The sequence below is a fragment of the Balaenoptera musculus genome, chromosome 5 (assembly GCF_009873245.2).
Source record: "Balaenoptera musculus isolate JJ_BM4_2016_0621 chromosome 5, mBalMus1.pri.v3, whole genome shotgun sequence".
NCBI classification, from domain to species: Eukaryota; Metazoa; Chordata; class Mammalia; order Artiodactyla; family Balaenopteridae; genus Balaenoptera; species Balaenoptera musculus.
Window position 1 is genome coordinate 64,385,721 of NC_045789.1, and position 20,662 is coordinate 64,406,382.

At 42.6% G+C, this 20,662-nt stretch overlaps 1 protein-coding gene across 1 annotated transcript; it reads left to right on the forward strand.

Annotated features, from left to right (window-relative positions):
- The first annotated feature begins 1,145 nt into the window (after positions 1-1,145).
- Positions 1,146-17,168, forward strand: LOC118895305 (coiled-coil-helix-coiled-coil-helix domain-containing protein 2-like). The gene is made up of 3 exons (XM_036852243.1): positions 1,146-1,331; positions 5,552-6,010; positions 17,136-17,168. The coding sequence occupies exons 1-3, from the start codon at positions 1,146-1,148 to the stop codon at positions 17,166-17,168; spliced, it is 678 nt and encodes a 225-aa protein (XP_036708138.1).
- Positions 17,169-20,662: the final 3,494 nt, after the last annotated feature.

The following is a 20,662-nucleotide window of genomic DNA, read 5'->3' on the forward strand; positions in this document are numbered from 1 at the left end:
AGTGAAATTGTTCTCTTTGGTTAAATTCAATAGTTTCCTTAATAAAGACAATGGAAAACAAATACAGGCCTGTGGAGGAAAAGACTCAGCATTACTTAGGGCTAACAAATGCTGTTGTGGGCACCATAATGCTTAATGTGCACGGCTTGCCTGAGGATTCTGTAATCTGGGCTCAACTGTAGTTGACAACACTATACTCACAGACAGACCACCGAGGCTGTTTTCGTCTTTGTCCTTCAAACACAGTGAGAATATCACAGGTTACATCATCTATGCCTTCAACACGTGCTAGGACAACTTAATGCAGTGCCAGTCATTCATAGGAAACACTTTTTGAGTGCCTAAGGTGAGGCTGAATAAAACCTGGTCCCTGGCTTCATAGAACCGGCAGCTGAGTGAGAGAGACAGACTAGCTGATCAATCATTTGCAGAGAAAGTAACAAGTTCTTTGCGGGAGCCAGGCAGTCAAGGGCAAACAAATCAGAGCGGGTAGTGGGAAAGGGCTTCTCAGAGGAGCTGACTTCTGAGCTGTCAGTAGCAGAACGTAACCATCTCTGACTTCAATTCCCAGCACTCAGGTGAGAAAGTACCTCCTTACCCTGCTTCTCTGAGTTCTTGACACGGTAACAGCCAGATGTAGTGCCTGTTCTCTAAGAGGAAGAGAAGGAGAGACAAAAGAGGAAAGAGCAACGAGAAGGAGAGAGAAGGAGAAGGACGACGAGAGGGAGAAGGGAGGGGAGGAGAGAGAGAGAGAGAGAACAAGACGCAGAAACTGAAAGCCCCATTGTAGGCAGGTTCTGGAAGCTGCTAGACATGGCCAGGGGGATGAAGGGTGACACCCTGAGCCCCAGCAGTTTGCATCCTCAACGCGGGTGTAAAACCTAGTGTACGAACCACCCTTCCTCCTCGCCAGGCAATGGGACAGGGGGACATGGTCTCCTCCAACCCGAGGAGCTTGGGTCGAGCCAAGGCAGTGAGCTGCTGCCTTCCTCCCCCAGTGAGGGCAGCAAGATAAAGGCGCACATCTCTACGCTCTCCCACAAAGTGCGGCCAGACGCGTATGCTAATTCCCCGAGGTAAGGTCTCCGCACAGAGCGCACCACGCACCGCAGGCCTCCACCTTCCCAGAAGTGGAGCCCACGAAGATGCCGCTCTGCCTCCTTCGGGACCCCACTCCCCACCCCGGAACTCCGCTGAAGGTCAGGAAAAAAAGTGCGAGTGATTACCTCAGGCTGTCCTCCAGGGTCTCCTCGTCGGAAGAGAAGGTCCCATTGCTGACACTCGGGGGAGAGCGACCCTTGCGCCCTGCAGACGCCTCCCGGGCCGTCGACGTGCCTTTCTTTCTCCTTTTGCCAAACAACTTCTTCAAAGGCTGGAATTTGCCTCCCTTCTTCTTGTCTGCGGATTACAAGATAAACACACGCTGCAGTTTGACAGGGCTGCCCCTCTGAGCCTAGAGAGAATTACCACCGGGCTGCGAGCCGGGGCAAAGGGCGGCCCAGCTGTTGGAGCCAAGAGCCACCGGGCCGCGCGCCAGCGCCGTCGTCGGGCAGCCGGTGCGCGCAGCAGCCGCAGCAGCGGGCGAGGCGGGCCCCGGGCATGGGCCCCCCGCACCCCACCCCCCGCCCCCCGGGCTCTCGACAAGCGCCCGCGGGCACCACGAAGGGCTTCCAAGCTTCATGGTGGTCGGCAGGGCATCCCCTGCACGTGCCACACGAAGCTGCTGCCTGCTTTCTTTTAACAAAGCAGATGGCCAGGGCCCCTTTCCACGGAAGAAGCTGAGAAAAACACCTAAGTCAGACAGGTGGTTAAAAGATTTATATATCTGTGTATGTGACTTACATATATATATCATCTCCCCTGAGAATCACTCTCTTTCAGCCTTTGTTAGGTAACAGAAGATGACTTCTAACTCTTGGTGTAAGCTTTGTCCCCAATTCCCTCCATCCCCATATATTTCCAGTTTATTCCTCTTGTCTCCTTTTAAGATCTACTATGACGAGCCCCCAGAGGAGTTGCTATGCACATCTTTCCATATATTACTTGATCCAGTCAGGACCCAGGCTCACTGCCAGCACTTTCTACAGATATTTTAGGTACCTTTCAGTTCTGCTCCTTCAGATACAAATCCCTCCAAATTACTCCATTCCTACCCCAGAAAAGAAAGTGTAAATCACCCTCTACCAGGAGAAGTATCTTCTCAGATCTTTCCTTTTCTTTAAGAAGCTTAAAGAGTCATTTATCCAGTGGTCAATCTTTTTTTTAAAGTATTTAACCCTTACTATGCACAACTGCTCTAAGACCTTTACAGATATTAACTCAGTTATCTTCAAAACAACCCTGGGAAGTAGTTACTACTAACATCCCTATTTCACGGGTGAGGAACCTGAGGCCCAGAGAGATGAAATTACTTGTCTGTGTCATGGGAAACATATCTTGGAAGCTGAAGTCAGGAGCTTTGAGGGAAAAGGAGAGATGAACACTCACAATGTGTATAGGAAAGTACTTGCACAAAACACACAGGTACGAGCCCCCAGCTGGGTATCAGAGCCCCCAGATCTCTGCTGGCCAGAGTCTACAGAGAGATCTGAGTATAAAAATGACATTAATGAGGTTCAAGGTAGTCATATCATTTCCTCTGGTGATCTGCAGCTCTGGCCTTACTAAGAGTTCACAGAAAATCTGACGTGAGGAAGAAACTACTTTGCTCTGAGCAGTGGCGTGAGACAGTGAGGAAGCAGAAAGTATAATCACCAATTACAAAAAGATAACAGTCTGGAATCCTTAGTATAAATACAAACACACCTTCAAACTTCATCAATCCCTGAAATAACATACTGTATCACCCTTAAAAGGAAAGGAGATTTACAACATAGCAGATGCCCCCATACATAAGGCATTGTGCTAGGCATGTAGTCCTCAGAGTTAAATTATTTAAAAGACAAGGAAATGTGCAATATAATTGAGATCATATCATTTAAAAATGGTAAAAAAAAAAAAAACCCCAAAATTGGAGGGTTTATTTCATAATGTCTGTATGTTTTCAGTGGTTATTTATTCAGGAGTATAGGCCAGATTTTCACAAAACCTACTTTTGGTTCCCATCAGTAAAATCTCCAAAGGCTAATATAAAAAATTATAATCAGTAGTTTTTGAAGACCACCACAGAATATTAGGGAAATGTTAGAAGAATTGAAATTCTATAAGGTATCATTACAATTACTATAGAATTGGTCTTTGGCACTGCCTGATGAAATAAGTGAGTACTTTCTCTACAACTGTCCAAGGCTCAAAATAATGTAAGTGACATCTGATTTCTAAGTTTGACAGCATCATAGTAAATGGTCAAACAGTAACTTAGGCTACATTTCACTTATTTCTGAGGTAAAATTCTTCCTTTTTCCTTTTATATCATTTGCTTTTTTTCCCACTGTAGAAATACCTAACCCCAAATTCTCTAATCAGAAATATTCTAAAAGACCATAGCAAAATTCTGAAAGTATCAGTTATGATAACATCATTACCTCCAGCCTGGGCCCACAAATCTAGTTTTTAAGCTAAGTAGAGAATTTTAGAATGTTAGAATTTATTGATGGGGGGAAAAAAGTCATCCCTTTCTCTAAAATCAAGGTGGATTTGGTGGGGTTCAGTTGAGCTGGAACCAAGAGAGTTAACTGTAATTAAAGGCAAATTAAATTACAGTTTCTTGAATGGGTATTTAACTGATGGGTGACTTGGTCTACATGGTCAGCCAAGAAGGCTGATGAGGGCCTTTGTAATGCACGGGGCCTTTTTTTTTTTTTAATTGGGGTATAATTGATTTACAATGTTGTGTTAGTTTCTGCTGTACAGCAAAGTGAATCTGCTATGCAAATACATATACCCACCCTTTTTTAGATTCTTTTCCCATATAGGCCATTGCAGAGTATTAAGTAGAGTTCCCTGTGCCATACAGTCGGTCCTTATTAGTTATCCGTTTTATATATAGTAGTGTGTATGTGTCAATCCCAATCTTCCAATTTATCCCTCCCCCCATTACCCCCTGGTAATCATAAGTTTATTTTCTACATCTGTAACTCTATTTCGGTTTTGTAGATAAGTTCATTTGTAGCCTTTTTTTTTACATTCCACATATAAGCGATATCATATGATATTTGTCTTTCTCTGACTTACTTCAGTCAGTATGAGAATCTCTAGGTCCATCCATGTTGCTGCAAATGGCATTATTTTGTTCTTTTTTATGGCTGAGTAATGCCTGTCTTTTTTTTTTTAACTTATTTTTGTCTGCATTGGGTCTTTGTTGCTGCGCGTGGGCTTTTCTCTAGTTGCGGTGAGCAGGGGCTACTCTTCGTTGCAGTGCGCAGGCTTCTCATTGCAGTGACTTGTCCTGTTGCAGAGCACGGGCTCTAGGCACGCAGGCTTCAATAGTTGTGGCGTGTGGGCTCAGTAGTTGTGGCTCGCAGGCTCTAGAGCACAGGCTCAGTACTTGTGGTGCAGGGGCTTAGTTGCTCCGTGGCATGTGGGATCTTCCTGGACCAGGGCTTGAACCCATGTCCCCTGCATTAGCAGGTGGATTCTTAACCACTGTGCCACCAGGGAAGTCCTGCCTCAAGTGTCTTGAATGGGGGCAGCCACCAGATAAAATATTTGCTGCACTGGTCATATTGGGGGGGGGCGGGGCAGAAAGTGAACAGACAGTCTAGGAGAGGGCACCAGGGTATGGAAGCCTCAGCTCGGAGAACTTGGTGGGCTTCATGTGAGTACAGAATGGTCTCCTTCAGGTGACCTATCTGTAGAGCTGGTCGTTTGAGGACTGCTTGTAATCCAGGCAGCCTAGCACTTTGTGCTGCATGTTATATGGGCAATCACTTGGCATGAGCCCACACACATCATCCTGGAAGACATGTCAAAGTCCAGATGTCAGACAGCGCCCTTCTCATAAATTACTTGGGAAAGGCTGCTTCTTCATCAATGCCTTACTTATTACCCGGAAGGTAAAAGAACAGTAAAACCTACCTGAACTCTCCATCCAACAAACAATCCTCTTACCATGAGAAAAAAAAAGATTCAAAGTCCTAAGAACACCAATCTTTCTTCAGAGGAGGAGTCAGAACACAGAAGCTTTTGTTAGACGTCTGCTTCAAAGTCTTAGTGTTTGGTGACATCTCAGTTATAAAAAAAAAATTTCCCACATTCTCATTTCCAACATTAATTATACATTCCTGTCAGAAGTATCTTTACATTTTGAATAAAATTTAGAAGTTTATTTTTATGATTATTTTATTACTGACTGTGGCAATTAATTATTTTTCCAGGATTAACTTTAGGAAAAACTCAGTAACTGCAACGAGGTCCACCCAACATTCGGACAGCAAACTGTGATTTAGCAACGTTAATAGGGAATAAAATTTTATAAATCAGGGAAGGAGTTATACTCTTATTTACTTGATTCCCCAATTTTACTCTCAATGTTTAGGTCTAAGATCTTTTATATCAAAAAAGCGAGTACTTAAGAAGCAGCCGGGGTCTCCTCCGAGTCTCGCTCTTCTAGACCCCGCTTCGCCGCGCATTTAAGGTGCCTCGTGGAAGCCGAAGCCGCACACCCCGCGTGGCCCCTCCGGCCAGCCGGGCACCTCAGATGAGAAGTGCACCCAGGCCAGCGCCCGCAGCTCAGCCGCCCGCAGCGGCTCCACCATCTGCCGTTGGCTCCCCTGCTTCTGCTCCCCGGCAGCCAGGTCTGATGGCCCAGATGGCAGCCACTGCAGCCGGCGTGGCTGTGGGTTCTGCCATCGGCCACACTCTGGGTCATGCCCTCCCTGGTGGCTTCAGTGGAGGAAGTAATGCTGAGCCCTCAAGGCTTGACATCTCTTACCAGGAGCCTCAGGGAACCCAGCCTGCACAGCAGCAGCAGAGTGGCCCATGCTTTTTTGAGGTGAAACAGTTTTTGGAGTGTGCCCAGAACCAGGGTGACCTTAAGCTTTGTGAAGGCTTCAGCGAGGTGCTGAAAACAGTGCAGATTGGCGAACGGGTTAGCTTCATCAAGAAGTCCCAATTGGAGGCATGAAAAATCATCTCTCATGACCACGTTGGTTTAGCATTAAAAATATAATTGATGGTGAAGATGTGAAGTGTGAAGCCACCAGTTAAACCTCTCCTCGATCATTAATAGCTTTTGTGCTTCAGGATTGCAGTGGAAGAGGGTATTCTCACCATATAGAAGCTCACGGAGATGGTATTGCGTTTGGGGCTGGGTGTGTGTTTGTGTGGCCTCTTAAACATGCTTTTGTTTGTGAATTAATTAGAATAAAGTGATTTTCTTTCCAAAAAAAAGCAAGTACCTAAATTTTATGAAGCACTTGAAATTCTATGCTACAACTACCATTATGAAAACCTGAGCATGTGTCTGTACATAGCCACTCGATAAACTATTTTATGATCAGTTTATGATTTGGGGGCTGTAATAACTATCTGTCTCCCCAGAATCAACTGGATTAAGTGCACGGTCATCAACAGCAGCTATTTTTCTTGACAAATAACGCCAATTGTCATTGTGAATATATTTGTACAGATGGGGCCTAAAAGATCAAAGCAATTTTCACAATGCAGTAAAACAGAACACTTCTGCAACGTTATTAATATTCCAAAATACAATGGTCATGTAGAAGGAGTATGGCTTCGCAAAGTATTCTCTAACATTGAAGTATTTAGAATGGCATTTTAGAAGTTTACAACAGAAATTTACTTTTGTTGGGTGGTTGGGACAGTGGGGAGAGGAGGGGAGGGAGAAGAAAGAAATGTTATTTCTACTAAATTTGTTTTTTTAATGACTGCAGCTCTAGTTAGGGGTTAAGTATGTAGGCCCCAGAGATGAGAGCAGTTGGCCTGAATCCTGATCCCATGTCTTACTAGCTATGAAACATCTGCTTACCAGCTTCTGTGGAAATGGACCATCTTAAATGGTAAGATTGAGTTTATAGGAGAAAAAACAGTGGGTATCACATTTTCTTAATATTTCAGCATTTCTGTGCCATAATTTTTCACATGAAAGAACCTATATCTGCACATACACTGCTTCAGGGATCACAGTAATTTTCATTCTTTTTTTTTTTTTTTTAAACTTTATAGCTACTTTATTTATTTATTTATTTATTTATTATTTTTGGCTGTGTTGGGTCTTCGGTTCGTGCGAGGGCTTTCTCTGGTTGCGGCAAGCGGGGGCCACTCTTCGTCGCGGTGCGGGGACCGCTCTTCATCGCGGTGCGTGGGCCTTTCACTATCGCGGCCCCTCCCGTTGCGGGGCACAGGCTCCAGACGCGCAGGCTCAGTAGTTGTGGCTCACGGGCCCAGCTGCTCCGCGGCATGTGGGATCTTCCCAGACCAGGGCTCGAACCCGTGTCCCCTGCATTAGCAGGCAGATTCTCAACCACTGCGCCACCAGGGAAGCCCAATTTTCATTCTTTAAGTACTGAATTAAATTAATTTATTTTCATCATCCAATAATTACTTTAGGGAATTTGTTTTCATTTTAAAAAGTACTCACTATCCGTTATTTCATGGATATAATTACATACCATTTGGTGGCTGCACCATCATAATTGCTAGTTTATATAGAAGATTCTAAAAATTAAAAATCACTGGGCAAGTCAAGCAAATCTGATTCATTTTCCATTTGGCGTAAGAATGCACTTCTTACATTTTCATTTCTAAACCTAAAATAATAAAAGCATACAATTTCTCTGCATTGGATTTATATGCTACACTTCCAAATGAGAAACAGAATTTCCTCTCATAGTTCATCTGGAGCATCATAAACGTCTTAGTCTGGAGTTTCTCAGAATGTGCTCTGTGGGTCAGTACCAGGTTCTTATCCAAAGACCAGTACATTTGAGAATCCACGTAAAACAAAGTTAAACATGCTTCTTTACTATGGGACCTTTCAGGGTCTTTAATATGCTGATATCATTATTGTGCTCCAGAAGAGCAGAGAATACGCAGTGCTGCCCAAACTTGACTTTCTGGACATCTATCATGACTAGTGTTCCTCTGAACACACTCGGGGAAACAATGTCTTCACTATTTCTTTCAAATGTCTTCTAGTTTCTTTAGGTACCATATATTTTATACACACTAAATTCCTCCCCTAAATTCCAGAGCACACTGCCCAGTAAACACGAGTTTACATTACTAGAGTGTACGTCTAGCAATCTTTTTTAACTGAACAGTTTCTTCTCTAAAGTATTCTGATGTTCCAGGGCTAAGAAAAGCACTGCAAAATTCCTCTTAAATTAGTAAAATTATAGGATTCAGGCAACTGCTGTGTACCATGCCTTAACACGATGCCTCACACTAAACAGACACTCAGTATACAGATGGACTGTTCCCTATTCCCTTAGAGCTAGACATGCTTTAGAAATCAGAAGTTTTCAGATTGTAAAGAGGCATATTTAAACCCCAGTGGGGTCTGTGACAGCACTTTACAATCAAATGCAGTGTTTCTGGAAAACATTTATATTCACCTTACTTTTTGCTAACAAATGAATTTGCGCCAAACTTACAAAGAACCTTTGGGAGCTTGAAAGTACAGATAAAGGGTGGTGATCTCTTTAGGCAGCACTGTCAGCCCCGTAATCACACTTGTTCTGAAAATGCAAGTTTGTTCCAACGTGATTGACATATGTTATCCCATCCACGAGAAACACTGAGTGCGGAAAACTGCACTCAGCTGAATTGAGGTGTGTAGGAACACACAAACCCCCCACACACATACACCTCAAATGTCTACCAGTTCCCGCAGATTGCCACCTGTGTTATGAGATAAACCCACGCACATGTGGTGTTACAGCTTTCTGTCCAATTTCGGAAAAAACCCCCTTCCACAGCCTCACGATAGCTCACAAGTTGCAGCCGTCCGATGCTCTAGTCCACGAGAAAACTCTGTCTTTTTCAAGGTAAAGTACCATATATATTGGAGTATTGTTTATTTCATTATCATTTAACATGTGTAAAACTGTGCTACAATTTTTATTAGGTGCCTACCCTTTTAAATAAGTCACTTAAAATTTTTTGTGTTGTGCTGCTATCCCATTTTCCCATTAGCCCTTGGTTTTCACTCTGTGATTCTGCAGAGCTCATCGATTTTCAGCAATACATATGTCATGTTATAGCAAAATTGACTGCACATGCTAAGCAGAACCTACTGAAATAGGTTTGTACTGTACTTACTAGGTCTAGGCAAGGACCACTCGTTTCTTTGGCCCTTTGTTTCTCCAAACCACATTAATTTTTCATTTTTCTGGTATTTCCCATTGGACTATCTCAGAACCCCCTTTTACATGTTTCACAACAATTCACAAGAGAAACCAAATAATATTGAGAAGCAGTAACAGAGGCAGATACGATTTTTCATGTGAAGTCTCAGTGTTTGGCCACATTTCTCCCACATACTATAAGACGTGTGGGTGGTGGTTCTTTTCACTGCCAATTTCTGCCACTTGAGTTTCAGAGGGTGCTGTGAATCAACGCCCGACTCTGAGCGGAGAATACTGGCAGGGGGAGCTGCCTGATACCTTGCCCTGCATATTTAGTGCAGCAGCCAAGTACCTCAACAAAGGATACCTCTACACGAGGGCTGAACACCTTAAATTCATTTCAATTCAACACATACTATTGAACACCCAACACCTGTGGGATCAGTGCGGGGGCCCAGCTGGCAGCACTAATGGGTAAAACAAAAGCTTTAGGGATATCTGAGGCTGTATCAGTCAGGGTTTAATCAGAGAAACAGAACCAGCAGGAAGTGTTTTTGCACGGGCATGTGTGCATGTGCATGAGTATGTGCATGTGTGTGTGTGTGTGTTTGTGTGTGTGTGTGTGTGTGTGTAAAATACATTAAGAGATTTATTGCAAGAAATTGGCTTATGCCAGGTGGAGGCTGGCTAAGCAAGTTTGAAACCCATAGGGCAAGTCCTCAGGGAGGGCAGGCTGGAATTTACTGCTGGTTCCCAGGTGGAATTTCTTCTCCCAGGGAAGCCTCAGTCCTGTTTTTAAGGCTTTTCAATGTATAGACTCAGGCCCACCCAGATTATGCTGTATAACCTCCCTTGCTTAAAGTCAACTGATTATGGACTTTAATTACATACAAAACATCTGCACAGCAACAGCTCAATGAAACAATATTTGTGTTTGATTAAATAACTAGGGAGTACAGCCTAGTCCAGCTGACGCAGCAAAATGATCACACCCCACCCTCTGTCAACTTGGCACTTGTGCTCAGCTCCTCAAACCACGCTTCATTTCCACATAAAGCCAATAACAAACACATACTTCCACTGACATGACACAACTATCCTATGTACATCTGAAAACACACTAACCCGTTCCCCAGAAGAATATGTGAAGTGCTTGGGTGGTGCTCACACTCCTCCTGTAACTTATAAACTGAGACATAGAGTTATTATTAATACATCTTATGTTAGATGATAAGGAGATAAGAAAAACATATTTGGTTAATATATATACAAACATATTCATAACAAAATAAGGAAGAAATATTCATAGCTATCATGGGTTGTTTCTGCAATGGTCATGTGGTTGTACCTGGTCTGTATAGCTATTTCTTCCACTACCCATTCCACATTCCTTTTGCTCTCGGCAAGGACCTCAGCTGGTTGTGGCTCTTTGCCTGGTGAGTTGACTCAAACCTGCATTCCTGAAGACCTTGGTCCATTAGCTGTCCTGAACTGGGTTGTTGTAATTTTTGATTACCACACAGCACATGGGAATGCTAGTATGCCCTAAGGGACCTCCTCTATTCCAGAAAAACTCTTCCTTACCTCCATTATATAGTAGCAGCAATTTTCCCTTGGTAATCAGAATCAATCACTCCAGCTCATACAGCAGCCCTCTTCCTTGCCTGTTGATTGAGAGGCATGAGGAGCCCAAAGGAGCCATGTGAGAGTCTCAACAACTAGTTCAGTGGAATCATTGTTGTGTCTCCTAGTGGAAGCATTCCACCTATTGGAAGTAAGAACTCTAGACAAGCAGAACCTAAGGTCAAGGGGACAGAAAGAAAAATTTTCCTACTGGATCACTAGGGGTAAAAGAAAATGGAGTCACTCCCATTTCCACCCACTGATTCCTGGACCTATAAGCCTGGCTATGAGAGAAACAGCACCATATATTGGATACTGACTTAGGACATATACTGCATCTGAGAGGACATTGTCCCAGCCCCACAAAGTATTGCTACCTCACTGGCACTGTAACTGAGTCTTCTAAACGCTGTCCCACCACTATATCAAGCCAGCTGCTACAGGATGATGGGGAACATGGCAAGACTAGTGAATTCCATGAGCATGGGCCTATCAAGTTCCTTGATCAGAAGTGATGCCATGTGACCTACCATTATAGTAGATGAGATAGTATGTAACCGCACGGATGATAGTTTTGACAGAAGTATTGCATGCAGAGGAGGCAAAGCTGTATCCAGAATGTCTGTTCTAGTAAGAACAAAGTGCTACTCCTTCCATGATGGAAGCAGTCCAATTTAATGAACTTGTACCAGGTAGCTAGATGATTACCCCAGGGAACGATGTCATACTGGGGACTCAGTGTTGGTTTCTGGCCCTGGTGAGTGGAAGTCAATAATGCTGCTGAGCTCATCCACATCCTCCATCCCTGACACCATGGCCATTTTGTTCATGAGCCCATTGGGCAATGACAGGGGTGGCTGGGAAAAGAGGCTGCCAGGTATCCACAGAATGGGTCATCCTATCCCTTGACTATTAAAATCCCCCTCAGGTCACTCTTTGGAGAGCATCTACATGAGTCACAAATAGCTTTTTTTTTTTAAACTTTTTATTTTATATTGGAGTATAGTTGATTAACAATGTTGTATTAGTTTCAGGTGTAAGTGATATCATACGATATTTCTTTCTCTGTCTGCTTACTTCACTCAGTATGACAATCTCTAGGTTCACCCATGTTGCTGCAAATGGCATTATTTCATTCTTTTTAATGGCTGAGTAATACTCCATTGTACATATGTACCACATCTTCTTTATCCATTCCTCTGTCGATGGATATTTAGGTTGCTTCCATGTCTTGGCTATTGTAAACAGTGCTGCAATGAACACTGGGGTGTATGTATCCTTTCGGACCATGTTTTTCTCTGGATATATGCACAGGAGTGGGATTGCAGGATCATATGGTAGCTCTATTTTTAGTTTTTTAAGGAACCTCCATACTGTTCTCCATAGTGGCTGTATCAATTTACATTCCCACCAACAGTGCAAGAGGGTTCCCTTTTCTCCACACTCTCTCCAGCATTTATTGTTTGTGGATTTTTTGATGATGGCCATTTTGACCAGTGTGAGGTGATATCTCATTGTAGTTTTGATTTACATTTCTCTAATAATTAGTGATGTTGAACATCTTTTCATGTCTTCTTTGGAGAAATGTCTATTTAGGTCTTCTGCCAATTTTTTGACTGGGTTGTTTGTTTTGATACTAAGCCACATGAGCTGTTTGTAAATTTTGGAGACTAATCCCTTGTCGGTCACATCATTTGCAAATATTTTTCTCCCAATCTGTGGGCTGTCTTATCATTTTGTTTATGGTTCCCTTTGCTGTGCAAAAGCTTTGAGCTTAATTAGGTCCCATTTGTTTATTTTTGTTTTTATTTCCATTACTCTGGGAGATGGGCAGAAAAAGATATTGCTGAGATTTATGTCAGAGAGTGTTCTGCCTATGTTTTCCTCTAAGAGTTTTATAGTGTGCGGTCTCACATTTAGGTCTTTAATCCATTGTGAGCTTATTTTTGTGTGTGGTGTTAAAGAATGTTCTAATTTCATTTTTTTAACATGTAGCTGTCTGGTTTTCCCAGCACCATTTATTGAAGAGACTGTCTTTCCACCACTGTATAGTCTTGCCTTGAGACACAAATATCTTAAAATCCTTCACCCATTCAGGGAGGTCTATCAACTCTTGCCCAGATCTCTCTGTCACCAATTTTCCAATCATATTCCTTCCAAGTCCCTGACCATCCTGCCGAACCACTGGCCACAACCTATGAATTGTTATAGACTTCTACCTTTTGCCATTTCTCCTTAGAAAAAAAACAAATGATCAGATGCGCTGACTGACATTCTACCCACTGGAAGGATTTCCCTTCCCCACTGTCCTTCAGGGCTGCCCTAGGATGGGGCTAGAGCATTACAGCTTTCAAGTGGTACCTGAATATCATGCAAAACCATCAATAATGAGCCCCAATTTTTCTCTTCCTCAGTCAACTGGTCATAGGGAACTCCCCATGAGGCCATAGGTGCAAGCTGGGAGAGAGAAGGCAGTGAGCAGGGCTGGGGACCATGGGCATTTGAGCCACTTCTTCATATAATTTACTTGTGCCTTCAGGGCCTGCTTGAACCTGATTTAGTATATAGCACTTCCTTTTGATGATGGAGTGCTGCCATGCATGCCCAGCTTTATGGCTTGGTGGGTCAGACAACACCCAGGTCATAAAGGGCAACTCAGGTCACACGGTAACTTGGTGGGCCGTGGTTAAGCGTTGAGTCTCTGCTAACACCCATGGGCAAGCCAAAAGCTGTTTCTCAAAAGGACAGTTATCTACAGAGGATGGTAGGGTTTTGCTCCAAAATCCTAAGGGTGTGTGCTGTGATTCACCTATAGGGACCACCAAAGGCTCCAAACACCATTCCTATCTGCCACTTAGACTTCAAGCAGCCCTGCATCTACTGGATCATATGGCCCAAAGGGCAGAGCAGCTTGCGCGGCAGCCTGGACCTGTTGCAGAACCTTCTCTTGTTCTAGGCCCTACTCAAAAGAACAGCTTTCGGGTCCCTTGGTAAATGGGCCCGAGACCCAGGTGAGGAATATGTTGCCTCCAGCATCCAAAGAAGCCAACTGGGTGCTGGACCTCTTGCTGGTGGTGGGAGGGGCCAGATGCAACAACTTATCCCTCGCCTTAAAAGGGATCTATGACATGCCCCAGGCCACTGACCTCTAGAATTGTATTAATATGAAAATCTCCTGAATTTCAGTGGGATTTATTTCCCATCCTCTGGGCATGAAAAGGTTTTACCAATACGTCTAGAGTAATTGGTCTCTTCTGCTTACCATGTCCAATCATCATGTTTGCAAGGTTGTAGCCTCTGTGATATTATTATGCGTCACTTGTTTCCTTAAAAAAAAATGATTTTTAAAAGATTCAGTGGTCTCAGTTTGCTATTCTTTCAATATTGAACTGTTAACAGTTCAAGTTCAAAATCTTTATGTCTTTACATTGGTACCTTCATTAAAGTGAGAGCTGGGTGGTACTGATAAACCAGAAAAGGGCCCTAAAGAATGTAATGCTTACTGAGGATTGATGAGTGGAGGATATTTAGTAACTCGTGTGACTATAATGGGTTTAACTGGAAATGACCTAAGTGGTTAGACAGCTGAAAATTCTGAGGAAAAACTGTAGTAATTATTGATAATACAGAGATTCAATTAATATTAGTTAAATAATTAGTTACAGATTTCAGAATGACTTGATTGACTAATAATTTTTTAAAACATTTATTTATTTGGTTGCTTGGGGTCTTTAGGTGCGGCATGCGGGATTTTCGTTGCGACATGCAGGATCTTTAGTTGCAGCATGCGGGATCTAGTTCCCTGACCAGGGATCAAAGCTGGGCCCCCTGCATCGGGAGCGTGGAGTCTTAACCACTGACCACGAGGGAAGTCCCTGACTAATAATTTTTTAAACTTAAGGGCAGGTGCAGTTTTAGTCCCCACAGGATAAAAGGTGACTTGAGGGTCAAATTCTCAAACCTTGCCTGAGTATGTAAAATTCTTAGAGATGTAAGACAGAAGCCACTAGGTTCTACTATGTGAGCATCAATTCTTGATAAATTTAGCAGGAATTCTCAATGGTACTATTGGGAAATGAACCAAAGTCAAAGTGACATTCATTCCAAGTGGTCTTGGAGCCACTGGGCCAAGTGCTTGTTGCTTACTGAGTCGATGACCTGTGAAATACAGACCCAAGTGGTAGCAGAATGAAACCACTAGTGTTCAAATGGTCTAGGAAAGGAATACAACCTCACCTGGTCCTCTGTGCCTACCTATGGGTAGAGCTACTCTGATATCATTTCTGAAAACAGAAAAAAATACTGTTTTAAAAGATTTTCAAATGAAATGATATAGTCTGTCTCAGTACTCCAGGTTGGGTCAGACAGTCCGGTCGGGCTATTCTTCTTTGATCCGAACACCATTCTTTTGCACTAATACCAAGTTTCTTTCTTTTGGCTCCTTACTCTGTTCTCACTGGAGAGCACTCTGTGGGGATGAGGCAGTCCCTTGAGAATCACTGCCCCCCACCAGGTTTCTCATGCCCAGACTGAATCTTGGACAACAGCTCAGAAAGGTAATAGATTCACTCTGGCAATGTCTTATTCTGGAGAGACAAAGAAGACACAACCACTATCTGTTTTGTAGAACCTTTCCATTAATTCGTGCACCAGATACTGGTAGAATAAATGACAACCTAATTCTGAGATTCCAAGGGTCAGTGATTTAAATTAACACCCATATCTTGGATGTGTTACCTCTTTGACTAGTAACCACTGGGTTTGTGTGATGTGGAATCAGGGGAAAAAACCCAAAGCTGTCCTTTGCCTTGTATGGTTGGGAATCATTTCTGTGAGGTAATCTAGGTTCTGTGGTGACAAGTGTCTTAGAAATGCAAATATTTGCCACACAACTCACTGTCCAAAGCCTTCAAGGAGAGTCACAGGAGCTCTACAACAAACATCAGGAAACCTCACAAAGGTCACTCCTGAACCACAAACATTATGGCTTTAATTTTATTACCTAAACGCAGCCCTCTGGGCAAATATTTCTGCTTTTTGGGTTGTCTGTTTAGCATCACCAAGTCCAACAGTCGCTAAAACTGTTATTTTTTTGTGTGTACTATTTCTCAACAATAAAGAGAGATGCTCTTCATCTCAACAGGTCATGTGAATGTGGGGAAACAAGCCCCAGAATCTTGAAGATCTGGGTTTATTTAGTCACCGCTACCATTTTCTTGCTTCTTGGGACCTCAGTTTCCACATCTGTAAAATAAAGAGACTAAACTATATACTATCTAAAGTCCCTCCCTGTTCTAAAATTCTATGAACCATTTCTTTAAAAAGTTAGGGAAGTTTAGAATGTATTCTGGCTCATAAAACCTATAACTCTTTTCATAAATTATCTATTCATTATATTCATTATATTTTCTCCATTCCTGGTTTGTCTCCTAATTATACTTGTTTTGTTACATCATGCTTATTTTGCAACATTAAGGACCTTCAGGGTTTGGAAGAGGCAATATCATAGTCTGCAAGTTGGCAAAGAGAGCCAAGTCATTCCATTTCTTTGTGTCAGAATCCAGGTTCCCAGTCCTAGGAATGACAGTGTTGATAGAGAAGGAATAGTGCCACAATCCTAGAACCTGAATCCCCAAACCTCATCACCCAACTGCCTTCCTGGGTCGGACTCAGTGAGGTTTTCTAAGAAAAGGGACTACTATGAGCCTCAACTCTGGGCAAAACATGTGGACCTGCCTTCAGACACACTTCTAAGATATCAGGGATTACATTAGCCACTCAGGGTTCTTTTTAAGTTCTGAAGGGCAAAGCCAGATGGGTCCCAGACAATCTCAGATTTATGGGTCAATGATACAAATGGAGACAGCTTTAGTCGATGACCAATTCTGCCCCAGTATATTCAGATTTTGCCAGCCTTGCATTTGCCTGTCTGTTTTTCTCAGTTGTATATTAAGGAATGTACACCCTATCTGGATTCTCATTCTACCTAATAATCCCACAACTTTATGCCCTGTCTACCAAACTCAGTCCATCTATGGAGAAGCAGTGTTATTCTGTCTAGCACAGGTCAGCGCTACCTCTGCAAGAGCCCTGTTTCCATGGTGATCAGTGCAGATCTGGGATGATGACTTATCAACAAATATTGACTGCAGTCCTACTGGGTACAGAGCACTGAGCTGGCATTGGCATATCACAGGAATTCTTGAGTTCCTGACACCAGCTAATACTCAAAATTTAGGAGGAGAATAATTTGTTTTTCAAAAGTCACAAAGTTTTCAAGATTCTGGCCTCCTATGAGAAAAAGTTGGAGTCTTGCTAGGGGAAAACCCCCTGATAGCAGTTGATAGGGTTTTCTCTATCCAACGATCCAAAGGTTTTAGTGGTAGTGGCGACGGCGGTATATGTGTGTACTGGGGGTGAGCTGAAAAGAAGATGTAAAGTCTTCCCTCGAGGGCTTGTAAAGCCAGGGAGGTTTGGTCTAAGGGGAATCCTAAGGCCAGTGTCCTTCAAATAGTGGGTGACAGCCCATTTAGTAGACCCTGCAATCAATTTAGTGGGATTTAGAATGCTTTAAAACTCAGTAGAAAAGAAAAGAAGAGAAGAGAGTGGAGTAGAATACAAAACAGGGTGAGTACAATTTCATGAAACTTATGTTTCTAGTTTATATATGTGTGTTTATGTCTATGGGTATTTATGACTTTATACACACATATGTTCTGATATAAGATATATTTCTTGCTCTAGATCAAGTCATAAATACTTGAGAAATGCTAATAAAAAAATTAACACACTTCCCAGTAAGCTAGGCATGCATTTCAATGCAAGAGTCAACAACTATTTATCGACACAAGCCATTGCATATGTGGCAGGCACTCTGGCTAAATGAGAGAAAGTAATGCATGCAAAAACAAGCTAAGAGCTGCCAAAGTGATTAAATAAACTGCCAAAGTCAGAGCTGATGTTCATACTGCTGAAATCTCTACCCTGGCTTTGATCATTCTGCTTCTCAAGCAGCGAAACTCTATCTCAGAGTTGACCAAAATCTTCCACTTCTTAATTTAAAAAGGAAGAAAGCTTTATTAAACTTGAGTCTTTGTGGCTGTTGAGCTTGGTTTTAGAGTATAACTTTAAAACTCCTAATTTGGGGCCTAACTTTAAAAAAGGTATTATGCTTTACCTTTTGTATATGCTTTACCTTCAATATAAAATTCCTTCAAGGGCTTCCCTGGTGGCACAGTGGTTGAGAATCTGCCTGCCAATGCAGGGGACACGGGTTCGAGCCCTGGTCTGGGAAGATCCCACATGCCGTGGAGCAACTAGGCCCGTGAGCCACAACTACTGAGCCTCTGCGTCTGGAGCCTGTGCTCCTCAACCAGAGAGGCCGCGATAGTGAGAGGCCCGCGCACCGCAATGAAGAGTGGCCCCCGCTCGCCGCAACTAGAGAAAGCCCTCGCACAGAAACAAAGACCCAACACAGCCATAAATAAACAAATAAATAAATAAAATTTAAAAAAAAATTCCTTCAATAAAAAATTTCACGCAGGAAATCAACTCTGCTTGCACCAGATTCATTTCTGCCAAATCACATCACTTTATTTTTCAAGTGCCTTTCACAGAACAATTTCAAGGAGTTGGGAGTGACGGTTAAGTCACTATTTGCTTTCCATGTCGGACTAGAGAAGCTAAGTTAGCTGAACAAGGTCAGATGCCAAGTGAGTGAAGAAAACAGGTCCCCGGACTCTGAGCCTGCTCTCCAGCCACCTAGCCAGGCAGGCACTCAGATCAGAAGACAGCCTGTTGAGGAATACTCTATTCCTCTCCATCACTTTTGCGAGGATTCCCTTCCTAGACCAATATCTATCCTTTCCTAGACCAATATGAAGCACCAGGATATTAGGCAAAAGACTGAAGAAGGTCATTCTGGAACTGTTAAACAGAAGTAATGTATTAGGCTACAAATCACGTGGGAAATTTCAGAACTTGTTGCTCAGCCCCCCAACCACTTAGGATGAAGATATGAATGGATTCAAGGAATCTTTACATATACTCATGAATGATAAATTCCCAGCGGTTGCAGGGGACACTTAAAAGATATTTCAAAATATGTCTGTAATGAAATGAAATTGCTAGCAGAGGGGGTAGATGCTATTTTTTCCCATAAAGAATAAGACTAGTAAACTTTGTTAAACTTTGGCTATGTGCCAGGCTTAAAGTTTTACATGTACTATCTCACAACCACCCTGTAAATTATTATTTTTCACATTTTATAAGTGAGGAAACTGAGGCTCAGAGAGGTGAAACGATTTGTCCAGTGTTACATGGTTAATAAGTGGCAGTGCCGAGATTCCAACCAAGTCTGTCTGATTCCAAATACCACGATCTTAACCATTTTGCTGCATTCTGAACGCGTGTCTTGGTGACACTACTTGACTGAGTGCTCACTCTACATGAGGCAGATGAGCTCCAGGGTCAGATACTGGGTTTGAGTCTCAATTCACTTACTAGCTATGAGACTCTGGGCAAGTTCCATAGTCTCCTAAATTTCTGTTCTATTGGCTGTAAAATACGAATAATAATACAAAGCTTACTGACTTCTAAGGATTAAATTAAATACTGCATATAAAGTATTTAGCAGAACGTCAGCATGTAGTAAGTACTCAAAAAAAGTTAGCAATTATAGTGCTAGTTAGTATTAAGAGATTCACTGAATTGATGAATGGGTATGTCCTGACCTTTATGTGGCATTTCTTAGTCATTACTAAAAAGAGAAAAGATGAGGAAAAGGAGAAGGGAGAGGAGAAGAGTCAGAAATAGGGGAGCCAAATGGGAGAAAGAAGAAAATAAAGAGGAATAAAGAATGTTAAGAAGTACTTCATGAGAAAAAAAGTTAAAGAGCTTTAGATATTTTTCAGAGTAATTCAGATTTACTCAGAAAATGTAAATAAGGTTTCTTGATCCTGTTTCACCCCAATCCCAGAACATATTAAATCTCACTGGCACGTGGTAGTATTCTAGATAGTGAAAGTAATGTTAACCCTCTTTCAGGGTGCCTACGATTCTAGACAAACATATAAACAAGTAATGTTTGTAACATACAGATACACAGGCAATAACAGACATATATACAATTTACAATTAGAGTTCAAATAACCATGAGGTGAGGCATTCTCTTTTTTTCTAGGAGGGCTAGAAACCAACCTATATCCTAATAATAGCACTAACTCTGCAGGTCGCTGCCAGGCTCTGGGGTAAAAGGCAAACAGACACATTCCTAGAGGAACCCTCCTCCCTCCAACACAATCCAAGAGGACTCTGGAAATAGAGGCTTTAGCAGACTCTGAAAGACAACTGTCAAGATAGGGACGTGGTGTTTCAGTGAAATATAGTGCCTCTAAATAATGCACTGAGTCTTGATTGCATCTTAATTTTTTAAAATCCATGCTGATGTTTTCTCTCCAAGCAGACTGTAAGCTCCATGAGGGCAGTATTCTCTGCTTCCTTGCACCCACCCCTTATGTGACCCACCTAATTGTGGTGGAAGCAAAGAGGCACTTAATAAATACTTCCTGGCTGAGCTGTACTTCCAGCTCACTGAAACTGAGCAGATTAATTACCAAAAGTTTAAAACACAGAGTCTTTCATGCATGAGCAACACCAGGTCCCTCAAATGTGCATTTTTCCTAGTAAGGCGCCAGCTCTGACTCAGGATGAGTTATTTCGAGAAATATTTTCTAATAACTTGAATGAAGGAAGCTCTCTGAAAACAAATCCCACTGTCCCACCCTCTGTGA